This window comes from Pan troglodytes, chromosome 12, assembly GCF_028858775.2.
Source record: "Pan troglodytes isolate AG18354 chromosome 12, NHGRI_mPanTro3-v2.0_pri, whole genome shotgun sequence".
Lineage (NCBI taxonomy): Eukaryota > Metazoa > Chordata > Mammalia > Primates > Hominidae > Pan > Pan troglodytes.
The window spans coordinates 9,784,264-9,810,520 of NC_072410.2; the positions used below are offsets into that span (position 1 = coordinate 9,784,264).

The window sequence follows — 26,257 nt, forward strand, 5'->3', positions numbered from 1 at the left end:
ATGGCTGCCCTCGCCTCCAAGGCCCATGGCGTGGCCGCCTCCCCGGCCATCCTGGAAGAGACCCAGAAGCACCTCCAGAGGTGGGGTCTGTCCTCCCACCCACCTGTGTGTCACTCCTCCATGTGAATTTAAGGTCCCACAAGATGGCACCCACAGGACCGGGGTGTCCAGACCTCCTCCCTTATGAGTAGAGTCATTCTGGGATGGGAGGGTCGGAGACCCCATTATGCTTCCTTAGCAGGACCCCCACAGTGTGGTCAGGCGAGTCATCTAGGCCATGAGGTGGGGCCCTGGCGCCCTTCCACTGCCTCCCTTTGTCAGATGGGGCTTTGCTCTATTCCCTGGTCTTGTTCTTCACGGGCCCTGGCTTGGCCAAGGAGAGAACCAGGAGCCTTGTGCTCATTCTGTTCCCACCCTCTCCAATCTCTTCCTCCTCCTCCTAGGCTGGAGCTTCTGCAGGGGCATCTGGCCATCCGGGGCCTGCAGCTGCAGGCCTCAGTGGAGCTGCACCAGTTCTGCCACCTGAGCAACATGGAGCTCTCTTGGGTAGCTGAGCACATGCCCCATGGCAGCCCCACCAGCTATACCGAGTGCTTGAATGGTGCCCAGAGCCTCCACCGCAAGCACAAGGTAATAGCCCTCTTCTTCCTACAGGATTACCGACATCCGCTTCCCAGACCTTAGAAACCCTCTGCCCCTACTCAGGTGTCCTGGCCTCTAAGCCCTCACCCCTGGGTATCCCAATTTCCAAATCTCTGCCCCAGCTATTTTGACCCTGGGGGTCTTGCCATGATTGGGGCCTGGAGCCACATCCATGGCTCTGCTCCGGACGCCCCTGGGTTAAGAGCAGCAGCCTCTCAAGCCACTCTGTGGCAGGAGCTCCAGGTGGAGGTAAAAGCTCACCAGGGGCAGGTGCAACGGGTGCTGAGTTCTGGGCAGATCCTGGCAGCCTCAGGGCACCCCCAAGCCCAACACATCGTGGAGCAGTGCCAGGAGCTGGAAGGCCACTGGGCAGAGCTGGAGAGGGCATGTGAAGCGCGGGCCCAGTGTCTGCAGCAGGCTGTCGCTTTCCAGCCGGTAGGATACAGAGAGGTGGGGTTGGGGGAAGAGGCAGAAGTCAGGGCTCCTTGAGGGGCCACCTGTGGGACTCTCAGGGAGGTGGATCAGTGGTGGGGGCTCTGGGCTGGGAGCTGATGGGTGCCCCTATGGGCACAGAAGCCCCTTTGATGCTGGAGAGCAGGGGCAGATGTCTCCAGGGCTGACGGAGGGTCCTGTCTGAGATCCTCCAGGTGAGTTGGCCCCACTCTTGGCAGTACTTTCTGGATGTGTCAGAGCTGGAGGGCTGGGTGGAGGAGAAGCGGCCACTGGTGAGCAGTCAGGACTATGGCAGAGACGAGGCAGCCACTCTCAGGCTCATTAACAAGCACCAGGTACCACGTCCTGAGCCTCCCCTGCAGTGTGGTCTGGGTGATGATGGACCACGGGGAGAGGGCTGTCACCCTCCCTCTCTCAGAGGCACGGAGCCCTGCTCTTGCTTCCTGGAGACGCAGACAGCCCCATCCCCACTGCCCACCCAGATCCCACAGTGCCCCTTCTTCCAAGGCAACCTGGGCACTGTGATGTACACGCTTTCTCCCTTCATCTTCTTACGAGTCTTGCCTCTCCCTGTGGCCTTGGGGTTTCTCCGCCTCCTCTTGCTTCCTCTCTACCCCACCCCTGGCACTTTTCTCCTCTGTCAAGGTCACCTGCCCAGCCCGCTCCACATCTCCCACAGGTGTCTTCCTCCCAGGCTTTACCTGTCATCCTTTGAGTTAACCAAATGCTCTTCATGAAGCCGACCTCCTCCCACAAACATCCCCTGGCTGAAGGGAGGGAGGTCTCGAAGTCCCCTTCCTCACTCCTGAATTCAGACTCCCAGAACCACACAAGCTTCAAAGCCTGGAGCCCACGGCAGTCCCGGTTCCTGCTGTCACTGAACTGTCCTCCTGTCTGGGCATGTTTCCTGCACAGCCCCAGTTCCAGTGTGTTCTGCGACAGGACCTTCAGAGAAGGTCTTTCTAAAGGCCTGTAGCCTTGGCCTCACGGAGCACCCATCTCCCGGCTATACTGGACAGCTTGTTTAACTCTGCCTCTCTCTTACACATGGATGTTGGGGTCCAGTCTAATGCCTCCTGTGCCCTCCCTTCCTTGGCCCAGATTAGCCAGCATTCACCTTTCCCTGCTAAATAATGAGCCCTCAGTGGGCACAGACCAGGTGTTCACTTTATGGAACAATAAGTACTTACTCCATCAGTAATGGGTAGATGGATGCTGGGTGGGTGGATGAATGAGTTGAGGTAGATGGATGGGCGTGTGAGTGGTGGGTGAATGGATGGGGATTGGTGACTGGATGGGTGGGGGACGGACAGGTGGGTGGATGAGTCACCCAGGCTGAGCCTGGCATGGGTCCTCATGCATCATAGGCTCTACAGGAGGAACTAGCCATTTACTGGAGCTCCATGGAGGAGCTTGACCAGACAGCCCAAACCCTCACTGGCCCCGAAGTCCCTGAGCAGCTGCGTGTGGTGTGGGAGAGGCTCCGGGAGCAGCTGCGGGCACTGCAGGAGTTGGCGGCCACACGGTGAGGACACCATAACCCCTCTCATCAGTGGGTACAGGAGGCCTAGCCACAGCTGACTGTTCCCATGCCATGGCCCAAAGTCAATCAGAACCCATGACCCCAGGCTGTAGAGATGCATTGGGAGAAGGGTGTGTGTTGCTCACCTCTTTCCATAAATTCTTCAGTGAGGCCCCACAACTCCCTGCAGTCCATCTCCCCACGTCCACACCCTCCTCTGCCCCTACACCTGCACTGCTGTGTCTACTACTCCCTGAATCGTGAGCCGCAGGCTTGGACAGAGACCATGAGTAACCCAGTTTTCAGACTGGCCCCTCTGGCTGGCCCGACTGGCCCCCAGGGGGGTGGGCAACTCACTTCTGGGGAACCACGGACTGTCACCACAGGGACCGGGAACTGGAGGGGACCCTGAGGCTGCACGAGTTCCTGAGGGAGGCCGAGGACCTGCAGGGCTGGCTGGCAAGCCAGAAGCAGGCAGCCAAAGGAGGGGAGAGCCTGGGGGAGGACCCCGAGCACGCCCTGGTGAGAAGAGGGCCAGGGTCAAGGAGGGTGCCCTGGGGAAGAGCCTATGGGGTGGGGAAGCTGGCTCTGGTGGGGCGGCGGAAGAAGGTGGCAGCAGAGCGGTGAGCCCTGGCTGAGGTGGGGCCTCCTGAGTGGAGCGGGCAGACGCCGTGGCTGTCCAAGCCCACATCACCCAGTTGGGCACTGAGGTGCCTCAATTCCCAGGCTGCTTGACGCCTAACCAGCCGGGGGCTACCCTGTCACCCACTCCCCTCTTCTCAGCACCTCTGCACCAAGTTTGCAAAGTTTCAGCACCAAGTGGAGATGGGCAGCCAGCGGGTGGCCGCTTGCCGGCTGCTGGCAGAGAGCCTGCTAGAGCGTGGGCACAGTTCTGGCCCCATGGTCCATCAGAGGCAGCAGGATCTGCAGTGAGTGCCCAGCGGGCCAGGCCAGCATGGGGTTTGGGGGAAGGAGCTGGGCAGGCAGGGCCCAGAGTGGTAAGAGGGGATGGCATGCTGTGAGGGCCACGCTGGCCCTGGCTGCCCACAGGGCTCTGCAGGGGGCCTAGCTGCAGAGAAGCTGAGCCCGCCACAGGCTCTGGTCTGTGAAGGGAGGTGAGGCTGGGTGTGCAGGTCAGAGTCCTGCTCCCAGGATTGAGAGCAGGAGCTGTGGGAAGATGGTGGGGCCAGACATCAGGGCCTTCCCCTGAGCTACCCCAGCTCCTGTGCTCACTCGGGACAGCCCATGCCTCGTGTGGTTCCTAGCTGTCCACTTGGCTGATTTGGATCCACTCCCAGCCTGTGAGCTTTGAGGCAAGGTCATGACTTGCTCATAACCCCTAGCCCAGAGCCTGGCCTGGCAGAAGCCTTAGGAGCTCAGCCAGTTGCAGAGTTAGCGAGGAACGGAGAGATGTGGCCTCTGCCCACAAAGCGTCTGTGATCATAACCTGGGTGACGCACTATGAGTCAAAGCACAGGATGTAAGGAGTATCACAGCACAGATACCATGCAGTGCTGAGCATTACAGCAGCAAAGCACTGAATTCATGGTAAAGCTAGAAGACAGGCTCCCAGGAAGAAGGTGCGTAGGCAGGGCCACAGGCGGGAGAGGTTTTAAGAAGGAGGAGCTTTGGGCAAGTCCCGATACAACTCAGAGAGGAGCGGGCTGACCAGGCCTAGCGGGAGGAAGGAATGAGACGGCCCGGCAGCTGATCCCCGGCTGGTCTTCCACATGCCGTGGGCAGGGCCACCTGGTCGGAGCTGTGGGAGCTGACCCAGGCCCGAGGCCACGCGCTCCGAGATGCCGAGACCACCCTCAGAGTTCACAGAGATCTCTTGGAAGTCCTCACCCAGGTCCAGGTGTGAGCCGGAGGGGTGGCTAGAAGTGGATACACTCCAGGCTCAGTGCCCACCCTCCATCCCTCATCTCCTCTGCATTCTCCCTTCCTCAGGAGAAAGCCACGAGCCTCCCCAACAATGTGGCACGGGACCTGCGTGGGCTGGAGGCCCAGCTGAGAAGCCACCAGGGGCTGGAGCGAGAACTCATGGGCACCGAGCGGCAGGTGAGCCCAGCTGGCTGCCTCTCCGACCCAGGCCCCTGCAGCCCCCTCAGGCTGGCCCGCCTGTTCCTCTAGATTTTCCACTCTCCCTCAGAGCCTCCCATGGGCCTACTGTGCATGGCAGGACGTGGCCCAAGGGGGCCAGAGTTCCCAGGCGAGGGATACATCTGCGAGATAATCAGGAGGACATGACCCTTGCCTCCCTGTTCCCTGCCCCTCCCGCAGCTGCAGGAACTGCTGGAGACTGCAGGCAGGGTGCAGAAGCTGTGTCCGGGGCCTCAGGCCCATGCGGTGCAGCAGAGGCAGCAAGCTGTGACGCAGGCGTGGGCAGTGCTGCAGTGACGCATGGAGCAGCATAGGGCCCAGCTGGAGCGGGCACGCCTCCTGGCCCGCTTCCGCACGGCGGTGAGGGCTTCTGCCCCTTGGGTGGCGTGTGTGTGCATGTGTGTGTGCTGCACCATGCATGGGCATGCACGCATGAGGCCCTCCAGCTCCGGAGGGAGAAGCATGGACTCGGGTGGGAGAGCACGAGCACACGGGATGTCAGTCTGGCTGGTCAGGGGCTGAGCACATGGGCGTAGCAGTGACACCTTAGGGTCGGGGTCAGTGCCAGCAAGGTGAGTGGCAGGGCAGTCATGCAGCATCCCAGCCAGGGCTGGGAGTAAGAACTGCCCAGGAAAGCTCATAACTGGAGACCCAGATGTTAGACAGTGACCTCTGGATCAGTCAGTATCTATTTAATGTCTGTCTTCAGCTCCCTGCTGAAGCCACGGGTGGAGAGAGGAGGGCAATATAGAAGCTATGGACAGTGGAACTGCTGCCCTCATGGATCCCTGCTTCCTGGGGAGATGAGCCCGAAACCCAGAGAATCAGACTGGGACAGTAGGTCCTGGCCGCGGGATGTCCCCGGCATCCCACTGTCCTGGGACCTGGCAGACCAGGAGGCCCAAACTGACACTGCAAAAAGGCTTGAGTTTAGGGACCTAACTCTGCTGATTTGCTAGCAGTGTGAGCTTGAGCAAGGCACTTAACCCTGGGTTTGTCATGCACTTAGAGTTTACAAGACTCTTTGTGCCATTTACCCTTCCTTCCTCCATGCAATGAGATATTTGGACAAGGGCCTGAAGTCCCTCCAGCACCAATCTTGTATAGTTGTACCCAAATCAGCAGAAGACTGTAAGGGTTAAATTAGTAATTCAGAGAACAAGGAGAGCAGTGCGATGTCAAATACCAGGGAAGGCTTTGCCAGGCAAAGGCGGCCAAGGGGCCTTTGAAGAGCAGGTGAACTTTCTTTCCCCATCAAGCAGTCTTGATGGGGCTGATCTTGCTAGCCGCCAGTCCTCTCATGGCCTCATCCAGGTGAGCTCTGTAGAGACGGGAAGGCAGGAGGAACAAAGGGCAGAGACGTGTCGTGGTGAGGGTCTGGCTCATGTAGGGGGTTCGTGGTTCTGGGAGGATCGGGTTGGATGAGAACAGAGAAACCAAGTGACAAAGGGCCACACGTGCCTCACCCGAGGCCCTGACCCAGGTCGGCTTGGGCTGTGTGAGTGGACTCAGGTGGGCTGCAGTTGCCTCAGCACCTGGTTTCCTGCTGCCCAGCCCGGCCCTCACCCGGCTCTCCCTCCATGTCCCCGGGATCAGGTGCGTGACTACGCCTCCTGGGCAGCCCGCATGCGCCAGGACCTGCAGGTGGAGGGGAGTTCGCAAGAGCCTAGCAGCGGCCCGCTGAAGCTCAGTGCCCACCAGTGGCTCCGGGCGGAGCTGGAGGCCCGGGAGAAGCTGTGGCAGCAGGCCACCCAGCTGGGCCAGCAGGCACTTCTTGCTGCAGGGACACCCACCAAGGAGGTGGGCCCCCTCCCCTGGTGCCCCCACATACCCTAGCTGACCAAGCTTGTGCCTGGCCACCTGGTGCCCCGTCCTACTGTGCCATGCTGGCCTCTCCTCAGGAGCTTCCCTCAGGATCCAGTCCTCACCTCACCCACACCACCCTCCCCAGCTGAGGCTCCTCATGTGTCCATCCCCAGGTCCAGGAAGAGCTTCGAGCCCTGCAGGACCAGCGGGACCAGGTGTATCAGGCCTGGGCACGGAAGCAAGAGAGGCTGCAGGCCGAGCAGCAGGAGCAGCTCTTCCTCAGAGAGTGCGGCCGCCTGGAGGAGATCCTCGCGGCCCAGGAGGCAGGTCCCCTCCCGCCCTCACACTCCGCTCAGCCTCCTGCTCCTCCTTTCCATTCCCCTCTCTGCTCAGTCCCTTTCCTCCTGCCTCTCTGGCTTTTTCTCTAATATGAGGCAGCTGTGCACAAGTCCTTCCAGGTGGCCATGGTGAAGTGCTGAGGCCCCTGAGCGTCCACTGACATCCCCAGCCCCTATCCCAGACTGAGCCCCGAGGAAGTTGGCCAGAGGCTGGTCATGCTCCCCACATGGTGCAGAGGTTGAGGTGTCGCAGCCTCCCAACCTGGACTCCCACTCCTCACAGCTCCATGCCAAGCTCAGTGGGCACTCCTAAGGCCCTGCCATACCCAGAGTGCCCATGGGCACAGACTGCAGCTGGAGGGGCTGGCTGGCTGGAAGGCTTGGTGGCCTCTTTGACTTTTCTGTGGATCCAGGTCTCCCTGAAAACCAGTGCCTTGGGGAGCTCGGTGGAAGAGGTAGAGCAGTTGATTTGCAAGCACGAGGTCTTCCTGAAGGTTCTGACTGCCCAGGACAAGAAGGTAATGGAGTCAGGAGGCCTGGGCGTGGTCAGAACGTGGTGGTCGGGAGAGTCCTGAAGGGGGTCACGGGGCGCTTGGTGCGTTCCTGGAGGCAGTGCTGATGAGCCTGCGAGGCTGGGGGCCTGGTTGGGGTTGACTGAGCAAGTTGTATGTGTGGCTCAAGAAGAGGGCCCAGGGGGAGATGGGCCACACTGCAGAGACCCACACGGGGCATTCGGCTCTGTCCACACCGTGTGGTCCTTGGGGAGCAGACTGGTCTGGCTTGTGGCTGGGAGGATCAGACACCCCTCAGCCATATGGGGCTGAGGTAAGGGCTCTGGGGCCCTCAAAGAAAGGACTGTGAGCCCTGCAGGCCAGGCCCTGCCCCAGCCCAGGGTGGGAGAGCAGCAGCTGTGCCCCTGCCCCACAGGAGGTAGCCCTGCGTGAGCGGCTGAAGACGCTCCGGCGCACCTGGGTGCGGGACCGGCTTCCCATCCTGCAGCAGCGCCGGGTGAGAGTGAAGGAGCTGGCGGAGAGCCGGGGACACGCCCTGCATGCCTCCCTGCTGATGGCCAGCTTCACCCAGGCCGCAACCCAGGTCAGAGGGCACCCCCAGCCCAGGGCCTTCCACTGGAACCACACTCGACAGTTTTCAGCCGCCTTCACACCGCAACACTGTGAGGCGGAAACAGGTTCGGGGGTGGATGGCTTTCCCAGAGGCTGTGCTGGAGCCCAGAACATGGGATCTAAGCCCCTTTGCGTGGAGACCCCACCAGTGTCCCGAGCTCTAGCAGCGCCAGGGCAAGAGAGGTGGGGAAGGGAGCAGAGCAGCCCAGGGCCCCAGGAGTAGGGGCCACACCTCCAAAACGAGAGCCCACCCAAGGCCCTGCCCGGCTGCCTCCTGCAGCAACCTTCCGGAGCTGGAACCTTCAGGGCTCATTTACCAGGTGCTGCCCGCCCCACCCCTGAGGCCAGCCTCCTGGGAATGGCTGGGGGCTAGGCCTGTGGCGTCTGGGGCCTGAGGCTGCAGAACATTGCAGCATTCATGTCCCACCCCCACCCGGCTGAGGACTGGATCCAGGCGTGGGCCCAGCAGCTGAAGGAGTCGATCCCTCCTGGGGACCCGAGAGATAAGCTGAAGCCCCTGCTGAAACACCAGGCCTTTGAGGCTGAAGTCCAGGCCAATGAGGAGGTCATGACCTCTGTTGCCAAGGTAACAACAGGGCCCTCAGCCCCATGCCTGCCCCAAAGTGTGGCCCAGGGGCCATGTCAGTCTTAGGAGGAAGTGCAGCAGGCAAGATGTCCTGTGTCCCCTCTCTTCCTCCAGAAGGGAGAGGCTCTCCTGGCACAGAGTCACCCTCGAGCCGGAGAGCTCTCCCAGCGGCTGCAGGGCCTGCGGAAGCACTGGGAGGACCTGAGGCGGGCAATGGCCCTCAGGGGCCAGGAGCTGGAGGACAGGCGGAACTTCCTGGAGTTCCTGCAGAGAGTGGACCTTGCAGAGGCCTGGATCCAGGAGAAGGTGTAGCCCCAGCTGGGTGGGGGCTGAGAGATGGGGGGAGGAGCCCTCCCTTGACAGGAGGGATCCCCAGCAGCAGGTGCCAGGAGCCTGGGCTGGTGCTCAGAGCGCTCCCTCCCCACCCTCGGCCTTCACAGGAGGTGAAGATGAATGTTGGTGACCTGGGCCAGGACCTGGAGCACTGCCTGCAGCTCTGACGGTGGCTCTGCGAGTTCCGAGGAAACTCGGCCGGGGTAAGGGGGCCTTGCTGGGTAGAGGTTGGCCATGCATCCGGCACTGAAAATCCAACTGAGAGCAGGGAAAGAGTGTGGGCTGTAGAGCAGGGCGTGGGCGCCATGCCTGCTCCTCCTATGCCCTCGGGCAGGCTCCCTCCTCTCACCCGCCTTCACTCCTTCCTCTTTAGAATGGGGGTAGCACCCACCTCAGAGGTAAGAGAGCACGTGTGTGGTGGCAGGTACGTGAGTCTCTAGCTGTGATAAAACTGCATAGACCTATCCCCCACTGCCCCGCACAGATGCGTACTTGCAAAAACTAATAAAATCTGAATGAGGTCTGGTCTAGTTGGTAGTATTACACCAACGTCAGCTTTGTGGTTTTAATGTTATCATTATATAGGATGCTGCTGTAAGGGAAGCTGGGGAAGGGCACAGGGACCTCTCTGCAGGACTTCGGCAATTTCCTGGGCATCTATAATTATTTCAAAAAATCTTAAAAAGATAGGACATATGCCTGGATGTGGCAGATAATCAGCGCCCACCTTCAGTGTGACTATTTCGGCGTCTCAGCGTCTTCTCCTCACCCCACACCCGCCCCCTCACACATACACACACAAAACATCTATTTCTCTTATGTGGTATACAGGGAAAAAAAATGGCAAATGTATTGACAATCAGGTGTTAAAGACCAAATGTGCTAACCTTGTCCCCCGGTACATGTATGTATTACTTTTTAAGAGGCGGCAGTGCTTAAACCTAAGACATCCCTTGTTAATGGTGGAATTTCACAGACGCTGTGCCAGATGCTGCAGTAGGAAGAGAGCTAGACTCTAAAGGAGCTGGGCTTGAATCCTGGCTCTGCCGCAAAGGAGCCAGGTTAGCCTCTGAGCTCTGCTCCGGCATCTATAAAAGGAGGGGAATGTCCTTCCCTGCCTACCTTGCATGAGGCACTTCATAGGAAAGTGCTTTGGAAATTTAAACAAGCTCTACAGATGCCAGAGGCAGGAGATCTGCAACCACACCCTGCGGTGGACCCCTCCCTGTGTACCTTTAAACCCCATCCAGTGTCCAAGCAGCACCAGCCTCAGCTCAGACGAGTCCTGGGGTGGGGACACCCAAACCCCAGGAAGCCAGAGCTCACTGTTCCATTCTACAACCTCCCTTTGCTTCTTTTCAACCAAGAAGCTGAATTTTCATTTTAAAAGTTTCTGTGGCTGGGCACAGTGGCTCACGCTTGTAATCCCAGCAGTTTGGGAGGCCAAGGCGGGCAGATCACTTGAGGTCAGGAGTTTGAGACAAGCCTGGCCAACATGGTGAAACCCCGTCTCTACGAAAAATACAAAACTTAGCCAGGCTTGGTGGCAGGCACCTGTAGTGCTAGCTACTCGGGAGGCTGAGGTAGGAGAATCGCTTGAACCAGGGAGGTGGAGGTTGCAGTGAGCTGAGATTGTGCCGCTACAACAACAGTGCAACAGAGGGAGACTAGGCAACAGAGGGAGACTCCGTCTCAAGAGTCTCTGTTAGTAAGCACGTGCCCACTCTCCCCCTCCTACATGGTACCCAGTGCAGGGATCCCATTTTCTGGCCTTAGAGATGACTCTGGGGCTGCAGGCTCCAAGCTGATCTTGCTCACTTCACCTGGACGGGGTGACCTCAGGGACCTGCCGCAGTAGAGGAGGCAGGAGGCAGTTCTTCCCACTGCCCAAATATGCAGTTCCTCGTGCTCCGGGGCCCAGGCATGCTTCCAGTGCCTGCTGAGGTGGGAAGAAGGGGCTGTGCATGGGGGGTGCCAATGCCCTCACCCATATCTCCCCTGCAGGACACAGTGGGTGATGCCTGCATCAGGAGCATCAGTGACTTGTCACTGCAGCTCAAGAACCGGGACCCTGAGGAAGTCAAGATCATCTGCCAGCGGCGAAGCCAGCTCAACAACAGGCCAGTCCCAGGCTGGGGAGAACCAAAGGGCCGGGAAGAGGGGTGGAAGGCCACCTCAGGCTCCACATGACACCACCACCCCTTGGCCAGGTGGGCGAGTTTCCATGGCAACCTGCTCCGGTACCAGCAGCAGCTCGAAGGGGCCTTGGAGATACACGTGTTGTCCCGAGAGCTGGACAATGTCACCAAGAGGATTCAGGAGAAGGTACGTGGTGGAAAGAGGTCCCGGTGGGGGCTGTGAGCAAATGCAGTCAGGGGAGGGGGCGCTGCCTAGAGTCTCCCATGCGTCTCCCCCCTCACTGGCCTCTCCTGTTCAGCTGGGTACTTGGAGGTGGGTCCCAGCAGTCTGCACCAGGGACATCTGATGGGCTGGCCCTCGGGATCAACTCAGGACCATAGAAGCACCCATTGCAAGCTCAGTGGGGGATTCCCTGTCTCCTTTCTCCCCCAGATCTGGTCCCCAGATACATGGCAGGTCCAGAGGCCAGAAAACACACTCTCTGTTTCCTCCCATCCCTGAGGAAGCCCAAACCCTCGGGAGGTTTGCCCTGGGACTGTGTACATAACCACAGAGCCCCGGGCTGGAATCTGGCAGAGTTAGAACCTGGTCTAGGAAGCCCTTGTGTGAAACAGGTGCTGCTGCCTGTGCTGGGCATGCCTGGCTGTTTCCTCCGCTGGCTTCTGCCCTCAAATGACAGCACAGGCCTGTCTGTCCATCCTTGCTCTATTTTCTTTCTCGCTCCTCAAGGGATGAGAGTTGAGTGAGACTGTACAGGGAAGCAGCACACACGTGAGGTTCTTCCCTCAGAGGAGACTCCAAATCCAGAGTTGCTCCTCAGAATCGTCCCCCTCACATAAGGAAGAGATCTCTGGCCCTCAAAGTCGGGGCCAGGAAATCACGCTGGGGACTTGCTGTGCACACAGAAGCCACTGGTTGGGCCCTTTGCCAGGAAGGAGGAGCCGAAGCAAAGGCCCAGCAGGTAACTGGCCATGCCCCTCCTCCAGGAAGCCCTGATCCAGGCCCTGGACTGTGGGAAAGATCTGGAGAGCGTGCAGAGGCTGCTGCGGAAACACGAGGAGCTGGAGCGGGAAGTGCACCCCATCCAGGCCCAGGTAGAGGTGCGTAGCTGGCTGTAGAGCTGGGCCCAGGGCATCTCCTCAGTAGGACTCTGGGCACAAGTGGGGAGGAGGGGCTTTGGGATGCCAGGGTGGCCCAGAGCTCCCCTGCCCCAGCCTCTGACCCCGGCTTCCCCCACAGTCCCTAGAGCGTGAAGTGGGCCGCCTCTGCCAAAGAAGCCCTGAGGCAGCCCACGGCCTCAGGCACAGGCAGCAGGAGGTGGCTGAGAGCTGGTGGCAGCTCCGGAGCAGGGCCCAGAAGCGGTATGAACCCACAGGCCTTGCCCTTGCCGACCCATCCTCCAGCATCTCAGTCCCCACAGCTCCCCTCAGCCCGTGTTCCCCTAGGATTCCTTCTGCACCCTTCAAATAACTGTACTGTCCTCCCAGTAACTCCCAGCCCGTGGGCCCTCCTGTGGTTGAGGGGATTAAGGGACAGAAGACACCAGTGGGCATGGGGGAGAGGGGTTTGAAGGCCTGATGACTAGCTGATGAGTGCTGTGGGCAGGAGGGAGGCGCTGGATGCCTTGCACCAAGCTCAGAAACTCCAGGCAACGCTGCAGGAATTGCTGGTCAGTGCCCAGAGGCTGCGGGCTCAGATGGACACGAGCCCCACTCCTCGCAGCCCTGTGGAAGCCCGGTGTATGTTAGAAGAGCATCAGGAGTGCAAGGTGAAGGGGCAGCTGGCCCAAGCCTTTCCCAGGCTCTCAGCTCCGCCCTGCCCTCCCCTTCCTCTCATCTCCTTGCTCTTGGGCCTCCTGAGTGTCCCGCCCTGCCTATCTCCTCCAGCCTCCCACTCCTCAGCTGCTTCCCCACCTCTCTCCTGCCTGCTGGGCTGCTTCCAGCCCCCAGTGATCTGAGCCCAGTCCTGTTCCAGGCCGAGCTGGACTCCTGGACAGACAGCATCAGCCTGGCCCGAAGCACTGGGCAGCGACTGCTCACAGCGGGGCACACCTTCAGCTCCGACATTCGCCAGGTGCTGGCTGGCTTAGAACAGGAGCTGAGCAGCCTGGAAGGGGCCTGGCAGGAGCATCAGCTACAGCTGCAGCAGGCCCTGGAGCTACAGGCAGGCACAGTCCCATCCCCAGCCTGCATCTCGCCCCCCCGAACAGGGCCTGCGCTGACCCCACAGCCTCTGGTCAAGGCTAAGACTGGAGGGGCTGCTGTGCCAGGGACTTCCCCACCACTCAGCACTCTTGCCTTCCAGGACCCTGGTTCCCTAACTTGTGCCACTGGAACAGTCACTCCAACTGCAGTGGCTGGACCCTCCACCGACTGTCTCTTGCCTTTTCCTTTGTTCTCAGCTGTTTCTGAGCTCAGTGGAGAAGATGGAACGTTGGCTTTGCAGCAAGGAAGACTCCCTAGCCAGTGAGGGTCTATGGGTAGGTGCCCAGCAGGAATGGGCAGGAGGGGGGAATTATAAGAGCAGCATTAGGGGTCAAACCAGCCAGTGCTGCCTGAGCTCCCTAGGCCGGGGATCCTCCCCTTCTGGGCCATCTCCCCACCCTGGGCCACATCCGTCACTGGGCAGTTACTTACCCGTCATCTAGAGCAGTTCCCATGCAGCTGTGGGCAGGCCCCACCGCGAACACCAAGGAGCTTCTAGAGTGCCTGTGTGGGCCTGACCCATTCTTGCCACCTCACCCCTGCCCTCCTCGCTTCCCAAATGCCTAGAGGTTGGCTTTTCCCGCCACTGCCCCAACCCTGAAGCAGACGAGTGTAACTTATAGGAGACCTCAGAGGATAACTGGGGACTAACATGGTCCTCCAGGGAGTGCAGAGGAGGGAGCTTTCACCTTACATGAAAAAGCTCTGCTTGCCTCAGAGATTCTGGCTCTTGATCCCTAATCCAAATGCCTCCCCTGGCTGGGAATCACTGTCCTAAAGCTGGAAACAGCCTTGAGGGATGTGAGGGATGTGTTTGGGCGGAGCAGCCGCTCTGTGGATGAGCATTTGGTAGGATGGTTCTACGTGGGAAGGCAGGTAGCCTGGGATGGGAGGGGGAGGCTCATGGACAGTATTGGGTTCCCCACTCCCACCAGGACCCCTTGGCCCCCATGGAGCCCCTTCTGTGGAAGCACAAGATGCTGGAGCGGGACCTGGAGGTGCAGGCGGGAAAGATCAGTGCTCTGGAGGCCACAGCCCGCGGCCTGCACCAGGGTGGGCACCCCGAGGCCCAGAGTGCCCTGGACAGGTGCCAGGCCATGCTTCTGAGGTAGTGGTGGCTCTGGGGTGAGGGGTGCTGTGGGCGGGCTGGCACAGGCATCTGGCATCCCGGTTCTTCCCTTCCCACCCTTCCACTACTTGGCCCAGGCTCACCAGCCTTGTCCAAGGACTGAGGTCAGATGCCGGGGGTCCCCACCACCCCTGGCCCTGCAATGTGTCTGCCTGTTATGGACATCAAACACCACGTGGAAAATCCCACTTCCTTCTTCATTCAGTTGAGATCAAAGGGAGTTTAAAGAGAGGCTTATGCTAGGAGACCAAGAGGAAATCATCTCACGAAACGGAAGGTCTCAGGGCACAGAGGTCAAGCATCGGCCTTCCAGAGTCACAGCCCTGAGTCCCTGTGCTGCCCACTAATGGCAGGACTCAGACAAGTTCCTCCTCACGGCAGCTGAGCCTCACATCCTGGGCTTTAACGGCTGTGATGAGGACGAAAGCACTGTGCTGGCCCCACAGGCAGGCTAGCAGAAGTCTTAGCTCATCTAACTGAAGTTCAGACACAGATGCATGTGACCTGCATGGCCCATGAGACCCCAGCTCTGCAGTTTTTTTTCCCTGTAAAAGCTCATCGGGTTTGGCTGCTTCATGCAGCTCCTCAGACTTTTAGATCAAGGCAGGTACGGTCAAAAGCCAGATCCCAGACTTGTGGGGGCTTTTGTCCTTCTCAGAGAGCCGATCAGAGAGCCAACCAGCACCCACAAATGCCATGGCTCCTTGTGCTGGTGTCCTGGCAGTGGTCGGGGCCACCCCCTCTCCATTCTTGCAGGTGGACCACACCTGGGTACCTGTGGAGGTCTTTGAATTAACAGAATGCAAACTTTGCTTTGCTGGTCTCTGTCACCACCCCCTCCCCCAGTCACCTTAGGTGGTTCCTGGCAGGCTCAGCTTCCCCCAGCACAGTGCCACCCTGACTTCTAGCCCCTGGCTTCTGCCCTCCTGCAGGAGGCAGATCGTCCCCTGTGCTTGTGTCTGCCCCAGTTGCCTCCTCTCACAAGGTCACACTGGATTAGGACCCACCCATATGACCTCATTTTCACTTAATTACCTCTTTTAAAGACGCTGTCTCCAAAAACACTTCTGGAGTTAGGCCTTCAACATAAGAACTCAGGGGTACAGGCTGGGTGCAGTAGTTCACGCCTGTAAACCCAGCACTTTGGGAGGCCGAGGTAGGTGGATCATTTGAGGTCAGGAGTTCAAGACCAGCCTGGCCAACATGGGGAAACCCTGCCTCTACTGAAAATACAAAATTTAGCTGGGCCTGGAGGTGTGAGCCTATAGTCCTAGCTACTCGGGAGGCTGAGGTAGAAGAATTGCTTGAACCCGGGAGGTGGAGGTTGCAGTGAGCCGAGATTGTGCCACTGCACTCCAGCCTGGGTGACAGAGTGAGACTCTGTCTCAAAAACAAAAACAAACTTGGGGGTACAAAATCCGGCACATAACAGACACAAATACAGAGGGGGAGTGCAATGTATCTTTATTCCAAAGGAAACTCCAGACTCGGAGTATATTCATACCCGAGAAAGCCTAGGCTGGACGGGCACCCCACCTGGCCCCGGGGGTGGCTCCAGGCCCATGAGCCTCTCCTCCTGGCAGGAAGGAGGCGCTCTTCAGGCAAGCCGGGACCCGCCGCCATCGCCTGGAGGAGCTCCGGCAGCTGCAGGCCTTCCTGCAGGACTCCCAGGAGGTTCGCCTCGCTTGGAGAGGGAGGCGGTCATGGTGGGGAAGGAGTCGACCCAGGGAAAGGCCACCCTTCCTCTGGGGTATCCCAGAGGTCAGGGGAAGGGGAAAGCCCTGGACAGCAGGCCTGTCCTCCCCACGTGCCCAGGTGGCTGCGTGGCTGAGGGAGAAGAACCTGGTGGCCTTGGAGGAGGGTTTGCTGGACACAGCCATGCTGCCAGCACAGTTACAGAAGCAGCAGAATTTCCAGGCGGAGCTGGACGCGAGCATGCACCAACAGCAGGAGCTGCAGCGGGTGAGGCCCTGCAGGCAGGAGGGTGGTGGGACAGCTCTCCAGGCAGAACACAGGACAGTGCCCCAGAGCTGGTGCTGAACCACAGTAACGGTGGCCAGCGTTATCCAGTACTTTTTGTGTGCAGGCACCTGGCTAAGCGGTTGTTTAGGCAGAAGTGTAGTGAGAAGAAGTTGCTTTCCGGCGGGGGTGGGGGGGGGGGGGGGGGTGGGCACCCTCTCCAAAAATGGCACCTTTTCAGTAATTTTAAAGATAACATTTTGATGTGAACAGGACATAGCCACCAGTCCTGTGAGCAAAGGAGTCAAAACATAGCCACTTTGAGACAGGGTCTTGCTCTGTCACCCAGGCTGGAGTGCAGTGGCAAGATCTCAGCTCACTGCAACCTCCGCCTCCCAGGCTCAAGTGATCTTCCCAGCTCAGCCTCCCAAGTAGCTGGGATCACAGGCCCACACCACTACATCCAGCTACTTTTTTGTATTTTTGGTAGAGATGGGGTTTTGCCATGTTGTCCAGGCTGGTGTCAAACTCCTGAGCTCAGGCGATCCACCTGCCTCAGCCTCCCAAAGTACTGGGATTACAGGAATGAGCCACTGTGCCCAGCATAGCACTTTTTAAAACATTCTCTTTTCCACCTGCAAAGGCAGGTCCTGACCCCAGGCTGGCTCCCTCTGATATAAATCACCCTGCTAAGTATTTTATATGACTTATCTCATTTAAACAAAATAACCATTATTTTTTCTATGATACGGATGAGGAAAATGAGGCTTAGGTAAAGAAAGTTGCTCAAGATCATGCAGCTGGACTGCAGGGACTCTGCAGCTCTAGTGCTGGTGGTCAGAGTCAACACAAGTGCCCTGGTACCGGCAGTCCTGAGTCCACAAGGTGTGTTTCATGTTGTGGCTGCAGGAGGGACAGAGGCTGCTGCAGGGGGGCCACCCAGCCTCGGAGGCCATCCAGGAGCGACTGGAGGAGCTGGGAGCACTCTGGGGTGAGCTGCAAGACAACTCCCAGAAGGTGGCCAAGCTCCAGAAGGCCTGTGAGGTGAGGTTGTGCAGGCCGAGGGTTGGCTGGCCGGGCTCCAGGCCACTCCCCTCCTGCCTACCTCACTTTCTACCCTAGGCCCTGCGTCTGCGGTGGAGCATGGAGGAACTGGAGAACTGGCTGGAGCCCATCGAGGTTGAGCTGAGAGCCCCCACTGTGGGCCAGGCCCTGCCTGGGGTGGGCGAGCTCCTGGGCACACAGAGGGAGCTGGAGGCAGCAGTGGACAAGAAGGCCAGGCAGGCTGAGGCACTGCTGGGCCAGGCCCAGGCCTTTGTGAGGGAAGGCCACTGCCTTGCCCAAGATGTAGAAGAGCAGGCCCGGCGGCTGCTTCAGAGGTAGATCCACCCGTGCCCTCAGCTTCTCTTCCCTGCCTTCCTGGAGGGACCCCCACCCCTGCCCTCTTAACTGATGTCTTCTCACTTTCTCCCCTTGCCCATGGTGAGGGCCACAGCTGGGTGATCTGTGTCACCCGGTATCCCTAATACTGACACCCTGGTCCCTGCCTCCCTTGGTCCCACCCTCCACCGCTGCAGGTTCAAGAGCCTGAGGGAGCCCCTGCAGGAGCGCAGGATGGCCCTGGAGGCCCAGAGCCTCCTCTTGAAGTTCTTCAGGGACGCCGACGAGGAAATGGCCTGGGTGCAGGAGAAGCTGCCTCTGGCCGCTGCCCAGGACGATGGCCAGAGCCTGAGTGCGGTGCGGCACCTGCAGGAGCAGCACCAGGTGTGGGCCCACCCGGGGAGGGCCGGCCTCGCACGTGAGCAGGGCTTCTCAGCCAAGCAAACGGCACTCTCTGTGGCCCAGCCAGGAACTCTCTGCCTGTGGGGGCTTTTGGGATGCCCTGGATTCTTTGGGAGTCATGGGGACAGGGAACTCCTTGGGGACAAGTTAGTGGGGTCCCGTGAAACTTCAAGCACAACTGTGGGAGTCCCCCAAGGGTCAGCAACATCCGCATCCTCCTGCCTCCTCCCCCACAGAACCTGGAGAGTGAGATGAGCAGCCACGAGGCTCTGACCCGGGTGGTGCTGGGCACTTTGCCGCCCACGAGGTGGCCGCCCGGGTGCAGCAGCTGGAGAAGGCCATGGCCCAGCTGCGGGCAGAGGCGGCGTGGAGGCGGCTTCTGCTGCAGCAGGCTCAGGAGGCCCAGCAGTTTCTGACTGAGGTAAGGGGAGTGATGGGCAGGGCACAGCAGGCAGGCCTGGAACACAGGGCGAGTGCGGCCGGGAGGTCACTCCGGGGCTCCTGGCCTGGGCACCTTTCGTCTCCTCCACTCAGTGGTCTCCTGCCCCCAAGGGCTTCCTTCCACATGTTTCCCAGAACACAGCTGCTGGCTGGGTTGGCTTTTGTCTTTTTTCCCTCTAGATCAGTGGTTCTCAACCAGGGCTTTACATGAGAATCACCTGGAACCTTCACTCGGACAATTATACCTCAATTACTTCACAATGGTGAATACAATTGTAAAGGAAGAAAAACTGAAGTAAATAGGCTAATAAATGAGAGGGAGAAACACTGCAAGGAATATTTGCTAAAACTTGGTTTTAAGTGACAAAATCTATGCCTATGAACCAAGAATAAAATGTCTATTTTGCATGGAAAAAAGCAATCACCTGGACCCTTTACAAAACACTGCCGCTCTGGCTGTGTTCCGGACCAGATGAGGCTGCTTAGGAGTGGGGCCAGGCCGAGGGAGCATGACAGCTCCCAGGTGATTCCCCTGTGCAGCCAGGCTGAGAATCGTGGCTGTAAATCCTGAGCCCTGGAGGGTGCCCCGGGAAAACGGATCTCCACTCTGTCACCCCCAGCTCCTGGAGGCGGGATCCTGGCTGGCTGAGCGGGGCCATGTCCTGGACAGCGAGGACATGGGCCACAGTGCTGAAGCCACACAGGCCCTTCTGCGGCGGCTGGAGGCCACCAAGAGAGACCTGGAAGCGTTCAGCCCACGCATCGAGCGGCTGCAGCAGACAGCAGCACTCCTGGAGAGCAGGAAGAACCCAGAAAGGTGGGCGGAAGCCACACCATCCGGGAAGGAGCAGAGAGAAGCCCCCTACAGAGATGGCAGGAGACTGCTCCAGCCTGGAAAGGAAGGGCTGCAGTCCAGACTGTCGCTCTCTTCCCACAGCCCCAAGGTGCTAGCCCAGCTGCAGGCAGTTCAGGAGGCCCACGCAGAGCTGCTGCGGAGGGCGGAGGCCAGCGGGCACGGCCTGCAGGAGCAGCTGCAGCTACACCAGCTGGAGCGAGAGACCCTGCTCCTCGACGCCTGACTGACCACCAAGGCGGCCACCGCCGAGTCCCAGGACTACGGGCAGGACCTGGAGGGTGTCAAGGTGAGTTACTCCTGAGCAAACCTCACGGGGAGTGGGCAGAGGCTGAGGAAGGCCTGCCTTGGGATGAAAGGGTTGCTGGGGAGTCAGCAGAAAGGAGCCTGGAGAGGGTGTCCTAGGGAGGATCCCGATGGTTCCAGAACCTGGGCTGAGGGATTTCAGAGCCATCAGAGTCTGCTGAGCTCTTCATGAGCTTTGAGAGCTCATGATACCATCTCGAGTGACCCTGCTGGGCCTCATACCTTTGCAGGTGCTGGAAGAGAAGTTTGATGCTTTCAGAAAGGAAGTGCAGAGCCTGGGCCAGGCCAAGGTGTATGCCCTGAGGAAGTTGGCAGGCACCCTGGCGCGGGGTGCACCCAGGCGCTATCCCCACATCCAAGCCCAGAGGAGCTGCATTGAGGCCGCTTGGGAGAGGTTGGACCAAGCAATAAAAGCCCGCACAGAGGTAGGTGATCACAGGCCAGGCCAAGCTAAGGGGTGTCAGAGTCTTCAAAAAATCCCTCTAAGCCCTCCTTACCACAGGCTTTGGTTCCAACAAGACACACACCCTGATGGCCTCAAGTGAATGCGTCTTCTCCCTCACCTGCTCAGCTTTCTTCCAGGAATTGGCTGCAGCCCCGGACATTCCATCTCTGTAGGTCCTGGGCTGGGGCTGCCTCCTGAGCTGACCCGGTCCCCCAGCCCCATGAGAGGCACTGCAGGTGGTACTGCCAGGGCCAGCCAGATCCCCGAGAACCGGCCTGCTCCCTCACGTGGACCCAACACCTCACGTCTGCCTTTCCCTGAGATGCACGAGGCCCTCTCCTCTCCCCGCCCTCCCCACCCCCTGGCCTGCCGCAGACTCATATCATCACGTTCACTGAGGGCTGCAGCATGGAGGATGGTTTCTGTACCTGGGGACACATCAAGCCCCATGGTCCTCCTTGTTCAAAAGGAGGTGGCCCAGAAGGCCATGTCTCCAGGGAGAAAGGAATCCTGGGAGCAGAGAACAGCCCTGAGCAGGTCCTTTCTCCTCTCCCAGAACTTGGCTGCAGCCCATGAGGTCCACAGCTTTCATCAGGCAGCGGCTGAGCTCCAGGGAAGGATGCAGGAGAAGACGGCCCTGATGAAGGGAGAGGACGGAGGCCACAGCCTGTCATCTGTGCGGACCCTGCAGCAACAGCACAGGCACCTGGAAGTGAGGCCCACGCCCTGCAGCCTGCCTGTCTGAGCCCTTGCCCGAAGGCGGTGGCTGAGGGGACCTATCTCAGCCCTCCCACCCCAGCCTGCTTCAGCCTCTTCTCCAGAAACCCAGATCCTTCCCCGAGGGGCCCTAGGACTTGGCCCAGCTTGTGCAGCAGAGTGGAGGTGGTTCCTCAGAGAGGCCTGGTGCTCCTGAATGCAGAGCACGCATCGGCTCAGTTGGGGGACTGAGGCCTGATCTCATGCTCTGGTTGCAGAGAGAGCTGGAAGCTATGGAGAAGGAGGTGGCACGGGTACAGACGGAGGCCTGCCGACTGGGCCAGCTACATCCTGCAGCTCCGGGGGGCCTGGCCAAGGTACAGGAGGCCTGGGCCACCCTGCAGGCGAAGGCCCAGGAGCGAGGCCAGTGGCTGGCACAGGCTGCACAGGGCCATGCCTTCCTCGGGCGCTGCCAGGAACTGCTGTAGGTGTCCTACCTCAGCTGCCGGCTCAGCTCTACCCTGTGGGGTGGGGGTATCCTGGCTCTTGGGGGAGCTGGACCCTCCCTCCCCTGCTCCCCAGCCAGCCCTGACAACAGCTCCCTTCCCTGCCCCACAGAGCATGGGCACAGGAGAGGCAGGAGCTGGCGTCCTCCGAGGAGCTGGCTGAGGACGTGGCGGGGGCTGAGCAGCTCCTTGGGCAGCATGAAGAGCTGGGGCAAGAAATCAGGGAGTGCCGCCTTCAAGCCCAGGACCTGCGGCAGGAAGGACAACAGCTGGTGGACAACAGCCACTTCATGTCTGCGGAGGTGTGAACTCAGAGGGTGGGCCTAGGGTTGGGCTCGGGATACAGCCTGATTGCCCAGGGCCCCTCACAGGCATGGAAACCAGCGGGAAAGGAAGGCTGGGCGCAGACAGGGAGAGAGGCTGGGAAGGGGCAGGTGCGGGTCTCACAGCCTTCCCTCTGCACTTCCATTAACACTTGGCTCTCCAGCCCTGCCCTGCCCATGGTGGGAGCCCTACCCAAGCTGTCACCCATAGCAGCCCCTCCCCACCAGGTGACAGAGTGCCTGCAGGAGCTGGAAGGGCGGCTGCAGGAGCTGGAGGAGGCTTGGGCCCTGCGCTGGCAACGCTGTGCCGAGAGCTGGGGCCTGCAGAAGCTTCGGCAGAGGCTGGAGCAGGCTGAGGCCTGGCTGGCCTGCCGGGAGGGCCTCCTGCTGAAGCCCGACTATGGGGTGAGTGGGGGTCCTGCCCCTTAGCTGGCTACCAGGCTCTGGGCCCCCCCTAAGCTGGGCCTCACCTGAACATGCTTCTCCCCAGCACTCAGTGTCAGATGTGGAGTTGCTGCTGCACAGACACCAGGACTTAGAAAAGCTGCTGGCAGCCCAGGAAGAGAAGTTTGCCCAAATGCAGAAGACAGAGGTGACGACTGCCTCGGCTAGGGGCTGAGGGCTGGTGGGGGAACAGTCCCTCTCAGCCTGCAAGTCAGTGTCTCCCAGGGCACTGAGCCCTCACCCGGCCCTGCCTTACCTGCTCCTTTCCCTGGCCAGCTGCGGTGGTGGGAGAGGCACCATTGTGGACTGGGTGTGAGCCTCCAGAGCCAAAGCTGAAAGAGCTAGTGATGGGCAGGCAGGCCCCCTCTGACTGGGAGGGCTGGGGGAGGGGAGGTAGACGGGAACCCGAGGTGTGGCTGGTCTCCCTGACCTGGCTCACCTTGCCCACCTTGCTCACTCCCCAAGATGGAACAGGAGCTCCTGCTGCAGCCACAGGAGCTGAAGCCCGGGAGAGCTGGCAGCTCGCTGACATCCTTTCAGTGGAGGCCCTCTGGACACCAGGGGCTAGGAGCACAGCTGGCTGAGACGAGGGACCCCCAGGCAGGTGTCCCCATGGGGCTGCAGGCACCCCCGCCATGGTCTCCCTGGAGCATGCAGTGGGGCTGGGGCTGTGGGGGTGAGGGCCCACACCCTGGAGCCAGTGCTGGGAGCCCGGGCACAGGAGCTGAAGGTCATTAGGAATAAAGATGGCTGTCTACAGCCATACCACCCTGAACATGCCCGATCTCATCTGATCTTAGAAGCTAAGCAGGGTCAGGCCTGGTTAGTACTTGGATGGGAGGAATAGAGAGAGCCGGGGGCAGTGGGTGCCTTGCCCACCTTCCTGAGGGTGCTGGTCCTGACATTTCTGGGCCCCATCTTGCATTTTCAGGATGCAAAGGGTACCCCCACCACGGAGGGGTCTTTGGAGTTCAAGCAGCACCTGCTGCCTGGCGGGAGGCAGGTGAGTGCCTGGAGATTCCTTCTCCAGGCAGCTCCCCACTTGCAGCAGCGCTTGAGTGGCTCGAAGAGCCATCTGGGCCTGGCACCCTTGCACTGTGAACTTGGGCAGATGCCACCCCCCACCATGCTGTCCAGGCAGTTTGGCTCCTTGGGACCCTTCCCAGCTTCTGCCACCACCCCCACCTACCCACCCCCCCAGGAGGTGCTGGGATTCCTCCTCCCCACCTGCTCTTCCCCTTCTGCTTGGTTTCCCGTCAGAGCCCCTCTGTGGCTTCCCTTTCCCCATTGGGACTTTGGTCCAATCCACCGCTTTTCCTGGGAAGCTCCAGACACACGGTGAGGCGTGGACAGGCCCTAGCTCTGGCTTCCTGCGTGTGGCTCATGCGACCTTCCCGCCTCCTCTCCACAGCCTAGCTCGAGCTCCTGGGACAGCTGCCGCGGGACCTTGCAGGGCAGCTCTCTGAGCCTGTTCCTGGATGAGAGGATGGCAGCGGAGGTACCAGGCAGGGTAGGGGAGATGCAGACATCAGCGTGCTGGGAAACAAGGCAGAGGGGCCCCAGGACAGAGGGACCCCACAGGGAAAAGCTGAGATGGCCGCAGTGACCCCTGCCTCTCATCTCTCCTCAGAAAGTAGCTTCCATAGCCCTCCTTGACCTCACGGGAGCCCGGTGTGAGGGGCTGCGGGGCCGCCATGGCAGGAAACACACATTCTCCTTAAGGTGAGCGGAGAGACATGGACTCCGGCATCGCCCCCAGCAGCCACCTGGCTCAGCGGGGGCTGGAGGCATGGGGGTCCCCAAAGGGACAGTGGAGTTTGACCTGTGACTGTGTGGGTGCCAGGCTGACCAGTGGGGCAGAGATCCTGTTTGCAGCACCGTCCGAAGAGCAGGCTGAGAGCTGGTGGCGAGCCCTGGGCAGCACTGCAGGTGGGCTTCAGGGGAAGGATGTGGGGAGGGCGGCCGACTCCCTGGGCCCCAAGCTCCTGGGCCCCTAGTGTTTTATGCATCCTAGGGAGGTTTCACAGTTAGCATCTCTAACCTCCAAGAAGTGGGACTTATTGTTTTTTCTCAAAGAATTTAGGTCCTGGAGAGGTTACGCAACTTGCCCAAGATCACATAGCTAATTAGCAGAGATGGGGCCAGTTTTGAACCCCCAGCTGTGTCCTGGTCCTGTTCTGCCCCTTCTGGAGTCTGCCACTCAGACTGCCCCAAGCCCTTCCTGCCACAATCCTCATGGACTGTGTTCCTCCAAGGGCTTTCCAGGCTCTGTTCTTTCTGATCTGGGTGCTTCTCTAACCTTCTAGTCCTCAGACAACTTTGAATGTCACCACCCTCGAGTTGTTTTGCAGACAGTAAGCAAGCCAGGTTCTACTTGGAGGAATATATAGAGACAACCCTTTGGACTTTCTTCCGGGGTCAGCGTGCTCTGCTGAGGCTCCGTGTGGACAGTGTGTTCAGGGAATGTGTCTGGGATCCTAGCTCTGTCGCTGGTTCCCCTGGACTCTCCTCCCAGGAATCTGTCTTCCCAGAAACCCAAAGGGATCTTGAGTTGTTCGACATTCCAGAATCCCCCACCTCCTAAGAAAGGCTCAGCCTTTCTTAACTCACCTGTGAGGAGTTTCCTAAGAGGCAGGACGCATGGGGGAAAAAACCTGCCCACAGGTGCTCAGCCCACCCCACACCCCCACGTGGGAAGGGCCTGGCATGGCCAGGCTGCCTAAGGCTGTGCTGAGCCTCCAGAAGCTGGAGGAAGGAGCAGCCAGACCTGGCGCCTGCAGATGGTCTGGGCCGGGCTAACAGTGGTTATTCCCTTGCTCTGCAGCCCGGAGTCTGAGCCCAGAACTCAAAGCCAAACCTGTCAGCTCTCTGAATGAGTGCACGACCAAGGATGCCCGGCCTGGATGTCTACTCAGGTGGGACACCTGGGTGGGGGAAGCAGGGCGGGGAGCCCTGGGCTTCAGTGGCTGGCAGGCGCTGTCCTCTGAAGCCTGAGGTTCTGGGCCTCAGAATTACTCTGTTGGGCTGTAGGGAAATGCTATTGGAACCCTCAGCTGCCCCTGCCCACTCTCAGCTGAGAGGAATCCAGGCCACAAAGCCCAGATTTCCACAGACTCGACAGTGGTCCCCTCCCAGGGCTCACTCCATGCTCTGGTGTGGGGACCCTGTAGACGAAGCTGCCCAGGCTCCCTGTGCCCTTCCTGCTCGGCTGCTTGTGGGAGGAGCAGCCAGGTTTCCCTCTGCCCAGTGCTGAGAGCCTGCCTGGGTTTGTTTCCCGTGCACTCCTCACTTTCCTCCCTCCTCTCCCCTCTCCAAGGCACAGCACATTGGCAGGACAGCCAGACCCTGCCCCACCCTTGTTCCAACCCATTCTCTACCTGGTCCTCCCCTGCTTTCCCCAATCCCCACTCCATGGCAATGGAGAGGGCCAGCACGTCCCGGCCTGCAGGCCAGGGAGGAGATGCGAAGGTGGATGTGCGGGGGCAGGAGGCTCTTACCTGGCTCCTCAGTCCCTCCTTGTAGATCCCAGCATCATTTCGATGCTCAACCCCCCTCACCCACATCTCCTTCCCTTCCAAACCAGAGGGCTTCAGGCTCTCCAGGGGGAGGGGACACCTGAGGTTAGGTGAAAGTGGAGGAGCGACCGGAGACAGGCAAATCCTCCATGCATGGGCCCCATGCCAGGATGTGCCTAGACGTGCACACGCATATACAGCCGTGTGCCTGGAGGGCTCATACCATGAGGGGTGGCAGCCACGGCTGTGGTCTCCAGTGTAACCATCTGCTCCCAGTCCTGCAGAGCCCAACATATGATTTGATTTAGATGATGTGTTGCTGACGGGACAGGCCTTGTCCTGGACACAGTGGCTCCTGAGGCTACCAGGACAGCCATTTTTTCTGCTGTCTCTAACCCAGGGCTGGGGCCGCTAGGCCAGCTGACAGACGTCGAGTTGGGTTATGAAAGTCGAGGCAATTCCCACCCACTCACCCGTCACTGTGGTCGCTGCCGCAGCGCCTGTCAGCTCTGTAATCCACTCCCACGCTTATTCTAGGAGGCTGGCTGGTCCATGGGAGGGCAGGGGCACCAGTGTTTGTTTGGAGAAGATTCTGGGGTGGCCATACC

The 26,257-nt window shown here is 59.9% G+C and overlaps 1 protein-coding gene across 1 annotated transcript; it reads left to right on the forward strand.

Annotated features, from left to right (window-relative positions):
• LOC107973298 (spectrin beta chain, non-erythrocytic 5-like) lies at window positions 1-25,493 on the forward strand. Its single transcript, XM_063789400.1, is given in 46 exon segments — window positions 1-80; window positions 444-630; window positions 706-1,077; window positions 1,314-1,430; window positions 2,463-2,620; window positions 3,004-3,139; window positions 3,401-3,546; window positions 4,361-4,475; window positions 4,568-4,678; window positions 4,901-5,080; window positions 6,317-6,520; window positions 6,700-6,849; window positions 7,278-7,382; window positions 7,792-7,958; window positions 8,424-8,574; window positions 8,689-8,880; window positions 9,015-9,110; window positions 10,912-11,027; window positions 11,118-11,232; window positions 12,033-12,146; window positions 12,286-12,407; window positions 12,652-12,814; window positions 13,021-13,209; window positions 13,448-13,525; window positions 14,186-14,358; window positions 15,963-16,053; window positions 16,195-16,341; window positions 17,248-17,382; window positions 17,461-17,717; window positions 17,916-18,102; window positions 18,357-18,399; window positions 18,402-18,541; window positions 19,182-19,378; window positions 19,499-19,703; window positions 19,951-20,145; window positions 20,722-20,877; window positions 21,140-21,345; window positions 21,480-21,669; window positions 21,919-22,095; window positions 22,181-22,282; window positions 22,600-22,734; window positions 23,066-23,137; window positions 23,546-23,632; window positions 23,765-23,856; window positions 23,978-24,063; window positions 24,959-25,493. Coding segments are annotated over 46 exon segments (6,807 nt in total). The 3' UTR covers window positions 25,129-25,493.
• Window positions 25,494-26,257: the final 764 nt, after the last annotated feature.